We start from the raw sequence: 6,335 nt of genomic DNA on the forward strand, positions 1-6,335 counted from the left end.
GTTACACACGCCAGGCCTTTTACTCACATCTGGCGTCGTCCTCGCCAAAACCCTATAAGGGATTTAACCAGACCTGAGATTCTAAACCATCCCTCTATACTCTAGAAGGGATCCTTATGTCCTCACCCTTCATCCTAGAGTCTCCAGGAGGGGCGGTCTTATTATTATTGCCTTTTATCCGAAGGTACAGCCGTGAGGGCATATTTGGTTCCCACTCGCGTCTGCCCCGACAGGTGTGCTCCAAACAGGTGTGTCCGAGACAAACGAGCCTCGCCCTAGAAGACCCCCTAACAGATGTTTTCATTCACAGGCGGTCCTTGAAGTTGTCCTACAGCCTAGGGGATACAGATGTTTCTCCAAACACGTGTTTTCTCACAGATATGTCTCTGACAGGTGGGCCTCAATACAGGTAAACCTCTGTCCTGCTGGTTCCCCCCCCACACACACATATGTCCTTCAATGTAAGTGTGCCTCATGCAGATGTTCCCAGCTCTTCCCCTCACTTGAGCGAAATTTTATAAAGGTATTCTTCATACCTATATGAGGACTTGAAGCACTTACTGACGAGGATCAAAGACTACAGCCTTCAGTATGGATTACACTTTAACATAAAGAAAACCAACATCCTCACAACTGGACCAATAAGCAACATCATGATAAATGGAGAAAAGATTGAAGTTGTCAAGGATTTCATTTTACTTGGATTCACAATCAACGCCCACGGAAGCAGCAGTCAAGCAATCAAATGATGTATCGCGCTGGGTAAATCTGCTGCAAAAGACCTCTTTAAAGTGTGAAGAAAAACAAAGATGTCACCTTGAGGACTAAGATGTGCCTGACCCAAGCCGTGGTATTTTCAATTGCCTCATATGCATGTGAAAGCTGGACAATGAATAAGGAAGACCGAAGAAGAATTGATGCCTCTGAATTATGATGTTGGTGAAGAATATTGACTATACCATGGACCGCCAGAAGAATGAACAAATCTATCTTGGAAGAAGTACAGTCAGAAGCGAGGATAGCGAGACTTTGTCTCATGTACTTTGGACATGTTATCAGAAGGGACCAGTCCCTGGAGAAGGACATCGTGCTTGGTAAAGAAGAGGGTCAGGGAGAGAGAGGAAGACCCTCGATGGGATGGATTGACACAATGGCTTCAATAATGGGCGCAAACATAGCAACAATTGTGAGGATGGCACAGAACTGGGCAGTGTTTTTTTCTGTTGTACGTAGGGTCGCTGTGAGTTGGAACCCACTCCACGGTATCTAACAACAACATTCCTCATACAAAGGAACCCTGGTGGTGCAATTGTTAAGCGCTCAGCTGCTAACTGAAAGGTCAGCAGTTCGAACCCACCCAGCGGCTCCACAGGAGAAAGACCTGGCGATCTGCTCCCATAAAGATTACAGCCTAAGAAACCTGTGGGGCAGTTCTACTTTGTCACATGGGGTTGCCATGAGTCAGAATAGACTCGATGGCACCTAACAATATCAACATTCTTCAGATAAGGTTTTTTTTTTTCACCTCATGGGTGTTTCTCAACAGGTACTTCCCCCATGCAGGAATGCATTATACAGTTCTCCTCTCCCCATATAGGTGTGTTCCAGGTAAGTATACACCCATATAAGCATGTTGCCATATAACTGGGGACCCATACAGGTGTGCTTAATTGCAGATGTGCCTCATACAGGTGTTTCTGATACAAATGGGCTTCCACAAGAATTCCTCATGCAAATGTTGTTCATTTCATAGATGAGCCATGTAGATGTGTTTCCAAAACAGTTGTCCCCCACACCAGAGTGCCTAAGTCAGGCGTTTGCTATAATGCATGAGTGTTCTATACAGATGTTTTCCACCTAGCAACAATGTTTCTGTTTAGCTATATCCCATATAGATGTGATTCAATGCAGATGTCTCCCGTAGGTGTTCTTCTTACACTTGAACGTCCATGCAGGTATGTTCTAGACAAGTTAGCCCCATGCAGGTGCGTACCCCACAGGTGTTTTTTTCATTAGGGACTCCCCATCCGGGTCTGCCCCAGACAGAAGTGCTTTGTAGACGGGTGTCTATCTGCCCCGTGTCTCACCTGTGCGATCCTACAGATGTGCTCACAGTACAGGTGTGACGTTATTCTTTCACCTGCGCGCTTCTCCATCTCCCTAGGATGGGATTGGATTCCCGTTACAGGTGCGCCGGTGCCGCGGCCCCGCCCCCGCCTGGCCACGCCCCCTCCCCAAGGCTCAGGTGCATAAGCCGGAAGTGCGCTCCTCTCCCAGGTGAGTGACTAAACTTTCCGGGTCACGTGAGCAGGCGGAGTCGTTTAGAGTCGGCCGGAGCGACAGACCGACGGACGGACTGAGGGTTCGAGCGAGTGACCCAGATCTAGAACCTGAGCGAAGCGGAAGACGCCCCGGCCAGGTAGGGAGGCGGGACGCGCGGCTCGGCCTGGCGCCCCCATCACCTTCCCTCTCCCGGGCCCCGGAACGCGCGCCCCGCAGTTAATCTTTAATCTCTGACCTCCGGCGGCGGGGGCGGGCGGGACTCCGGGTGGCCTGGCGCCTGCCGCCCCTCCTATGGACCTGCGCCCGGGGCCAGCCGGGTTCCCCAAGCCCGGCCTCACCCCTGTTCCTGCCCCCAGGTGCCCGGTGGCGCAGACCCCCGGCCCGAGATGTGGTAAGAGCGGCGCGCGCCAGAAGCCCGGTCCCCGGCGCCACCAACCCGTCGCCCAGTCCATGGCGAGCCCGGGCCTGGGGCTGTTCCTCGCGCTCGGCCTGCCGCTGCTGCCGGCCTACTGGGGCCAGGTCTGGGGACAAAGTAGGTACTTGCCCGGGGCACTGAGGGGAGGGCCGGGACTCCGGGATCTCTGCTGGGGGCAGGGCTTAGAAGAGCTGGTCACCTGGGATAGGGAGAGGGGCAAGGACTGGGGAATGAGCTTGAGATGTCTGGGAGGGGGTGTCTACAGGATCAGGGCTGAAGAGTTAGAATTTCTAGGTCCTTCCTTGGAAAGTGGGAGTCGATCTTCAAGAATTCCTGGTTCCCGAGAGAGGTGGAAATGTGGGCCGGGGTGCCGGGCTCTGCAGAGGGAGTCTTCCTGAGTCTCGGTGGAGTTGAGGTATCTTGTGCGGGCTGGGAGCCAGGTGGAGGCCTGCAGGGGACCCTGAGCCGGGATTGAGCTGGCTGGCCATAGTGCCGACTCAACCATTCAGCCTTTCTATTTCAGTTTCAAGAACCTGAGGGGAGGTGTGAGTCAGATACTCCAGGCTAAAGACCAGAACCACCCAGATCAGAAAGGGCCTAGGGCTGGCAAGATGGGGGTTGGGCTTCTGGATCCATCCATTCTAATAGCCACCACGCAGCACAAACAAACCGGAGTTCTGGGTGGTGCAAATGGTTCAAGTTTTCACCTGCTAGCCTAAAGGCTGGCAGTAAGAGCTCACCCAGAGGCACCTCAGAAGAAAGGCCTGGCAATCTACATCTGAAAGACCAGCCATTGAAAACCCTATGGAGCACAGTTCCACTCTGACACACGTAGGGTTGCCATTGAGTCAAAACTGACTCAATGGCAACTGGTATACAGCACAACTATTGACCAAATATATACTCCCTGCTGGGCTCGGCTGAAGGAGCCCTAGTGGCACAGTGATTAAGCGCTCGGCTGTTAACCAAAAGGTCGGCAGTTTGACCCCACCCAGGGACTCTGAGGGAGAAAACTGTGGCAGTCTGCTTCCGTAAAGATTTACAGCCTTGGAAACCCTGTGGGGCAGTTCTACTCTGTCGTCTAGTGTTGCTATGAGTTGGAATCAACTCGTCAGCAATGGGTTTTTTAGGGGGCTGGGGGGAACTCAGCTGGGCTGGTCCTCACTTGCATGGTACCCGCAGTCTCTTCGGGAATGGAAGACTCAGAAGAACAGTGTCAACTGGGCCCTACTGGGCTGCTAACTGAAAGGTTGGCGGCTCAAGTCCACCCAGAGATGCCTCAGAAAGGCCTGGCAAACTACTTTAGAAGAATCTGCCATCAAAACTTCTATGGAGCACAGCTCTACTCTGATATAGATAGGGTCAGAATAGACCCGACGATGACTGGTGTTTTTGGCCCGGTGGGGATGCCCAAGGAAGGTGCAGCCGGTGAGATGGGAAGACCAGATGGAGATTAATGCATCCTCTCCACCCCCCAGCACAGGCCTCCCCAGTAAATGACAACAGTACCAGTACACCCACTGGCCCTGGCTCCAGTGGGGCGCTGGTGAGTTGGGGGTACATGTGGGAGGAGGGAAGGTGGGGATGTTATCCAGGAGTCCCACATGTAGCAGGTGGAGGGGCATAGACCCCCAGAGGCGGCAGGTGAATGGATGAAGGGGGTGAGAGAGCCCCAAATGGGAGAGGCCAGACACCAGACATAGCATATGGGGAGACTGAGAACCCCAGACCAGAAAGGTCTGGAAACCTCAGGAGGGAGGTAGACAAGAATACCATATGTCCAGCAGCAGGGGGTCAGGAGTCCCATAGACCTCTCAGGCATCCAGGGAGCCCCAGATATGGCAGGTGTGCAGGGGAGGGCCCAGGTATGCAGATGGGACCCAGATGTGATAGACGGGCTCAGGAACCCTGAGTGGGAACACCCAAAGTGGCGGGGGAGCGGGGAGAGGAGCCCCCGATGCCTCTCAGGTAGGGTAGTTAGGACCCCCAGCCTTGGCCTGAGACGCTGGGGGCACCCCCGTCCCCTCGCCCGCAGCCCCAGGAGGCCATCACTGCCATCATCATTGTCTTCTCCATCCTGGGTGCCCTGCTCCTGGCCGTGGTGTTGGTGCTGCTGGTGCGGAAGCTGCGAGAGAAGCGGCAGACGGAGGGCACCTACCGGCCCAGCAATGAGGAGCAGGTGGGTGCCCGCGTGCCACCACCCCCCAACCTCAAGCTGCCGCCGGAGGAGCGGCTTATCTGAACCCTGGGGCCCACCGCCGCCGCCGCCGCCACTGCCCAGAACTGCCTGGTGTTCGCCGGCACACAGCAACCGCGAGATCCGCCTCTGATGGCTCAGGAGGACTCAGGGGGCCTGGGGGCACCGCAGCATGCCGCCTCTGCTTGACTTCACCTGGAGCTGGGGTGCGGGGGCTGGGGACCCGCCGCCCTGCTTGCCGCACCATCTTCTCTGCCGTCTGTCCGGCTGCCACGTTGGCCCTCCAACCCCTTCTCCTTTCCTTTCAGTTGTCCCACGCAGCTGAGGCCCGGCCCCCCCAGGACTTGAAGGAGACGGTGCGGGGCTGCCTGCCCATCTAGGTCCCCTCCCTCCACCCTTCCCTACCGTCTTCCATCTTCCTGGCTGTGTGGCCTTGGGGGAGGCAGAACCCTCTCTGGGTAAACATACCCACCCCGTGCTTAAGAATAGAAGGGATGAAGGTGCTTCAAGGACTCTGCCCTGAGTGCCAGGGAGGGTGGGGCTGCTCACTTTTATTTTCTTTTTTATAAAACTGGTAGTCAGAGATAATAAAAAAACAAAACAAAACAAAAAAACCCAACGACAACAAACCCACTGCTGTTGAGTCACTTCTGACTCACGGCAACCCCATGGGTGACAGAGTAGAACTGCTCCATAGGGTTTTCTTGGCTGTAATCTTTACAGAACCAGATTGCCAGGCCTTCCTTCTGCGGTACCACGGGGTGGGTTAGGAGCCAGCGAGAAGGAGAGTAATGAGTGGTGGGGATTTCTAAACAGAGACAGGGACTCGCCAGGAGAAAACTAGCTTTGAGCTCTTGTGGCTTTATTGAGGGGGTGGGGTCTCTTCCAGATCCCTGAACTTTAACTCTCAAAACACTTCTTAAGCTCAGCAACTCGAGGTCGGCTTCTGGCCTTGGGCTCTGGCCAGTCGCTGGTGGGCACAGCAGGGTGTCTAGGGGCTCCCAGCTCTTTGAAGGGCTGGAGGTGAGCCTGCTCGGCTAGCAGCTCCTGGGAAGGCTGGGCTCTGGGCGTCGCTGGGGAACTGGGACCCGAGGAAACACCTGGAGGCTGGGACGTGCAAGCAGTATCAAGGCTGGACTCTGAGAGGGGCAGAGATGGGGGGCTTTCTGGAGGGTTGGGCTGGGTGGGCGTGATGGAAAGCCAGGAGCAGGGGCTCTCCTGGACTCTAGATTCTTCCACTGCCTTGTCGGGAGGGGAGAGGTGTAGGATTAGGGGATTGGGCTCGGTGAGAGGAGAGGATTCGGAGTCCCCTCTGCTGCTGGGGTCTGCAGAGGTGGTTAAAGGCTGGGATGGAGGAATGATGTCTTGGCTGGCCTCTGGGGGAAGCTGGGAGTTGGAGTTCTTTGAGCAGCCTGAGGCATCCAAGGTCGGGGGGTCTTG

At 55.2% G+C, this 6,335-nt stretch overlaps 2 protein-coding genes across 2 annotated transcripts in view; one reads left to right on the plus strand and one right to left on the minus strand.

Annotated features, from left to right (window-relative positions):
* Window positions 1-2,733: 2,733 nt before the first annotated feature.
* CRB3 (crumbs cell polarity complex component 3) lies at window positions 2,734-5,275 on the plus strand. Its single transcript, XM_004378418.1, has 5 exons — window positions 2,734-2,819; window positions 3,766-3,794; window positions 4,192-4,244; window positions 4,734-4,877; window positions 5,204-5,275. Exons 1-5 carry the CDS (start codon window positions 2,734-2,736, stop codon window positions 5,273-5,275), a joined length of 384 nt encoding a protein of 127 aa, XP_004378475.1.
* Window positions 5,276-5,756: 481 nt separating this feature from the next.
* DENND1C (DENN domain containing 1C) overlaps window positions 5,757-6,335 on the minus strand; it is a 10,850-nt gene continuing 10,271 nt past the window's right edge. The window contains exon 15 of the mRNA XM_023733088.1: window positions 5,757-6,331. Within this exon, the coding sequence (XP_023588856.1) occupies window positions 5,796-6,331 (536 nt within the window). The 3' untranslated portion in view covers window positions 5,757-5,795. The remainder of the gene's footprint in view (window positions 6,332-6,335) is intronic.

Source organism: Trichechus manatus, unplaced genomic scaffold (genome assembly GCF_000243295.1).
Source record: "Trichechus manatus latirostris isolate Lorelei unplaced genomic scaffold, TriManLat1.0 scaffold00057, whole genome shotgun sequence".
Lineage (NCBI taxonomy): Eukaryota > Metazoa > Chordata > Mammalia > Sirenia > Trichechidae > Trichechus > Trichechus manatus.

Excerpts from the sequence above, each read along its gene's own strand:
- CRB3 (XM_004378418.1), top strand. The coding sequence starts at position 2,734 with ATGGCGAGCCCGGGCCTGGGGCTGTTCCTCGCGCTCGGCCTGCCGCTG. Across the intron at positions 3,795-4,191 it reads GTCGTCTAGTGTTGCTATGA|TAAATGACAACAGTACCAGT; the intron begins GTTGGAATCAAC and ends AGGCCTCCCCAG. Across the intron at positions 4,245-4,733 it reads CTGGCTCCAGTGGGGCGCTG|CCCCAGGAGGCCATCACTGC; the intron begins GTGAGTTGGGGG and ends CCTCGCCCGCAG.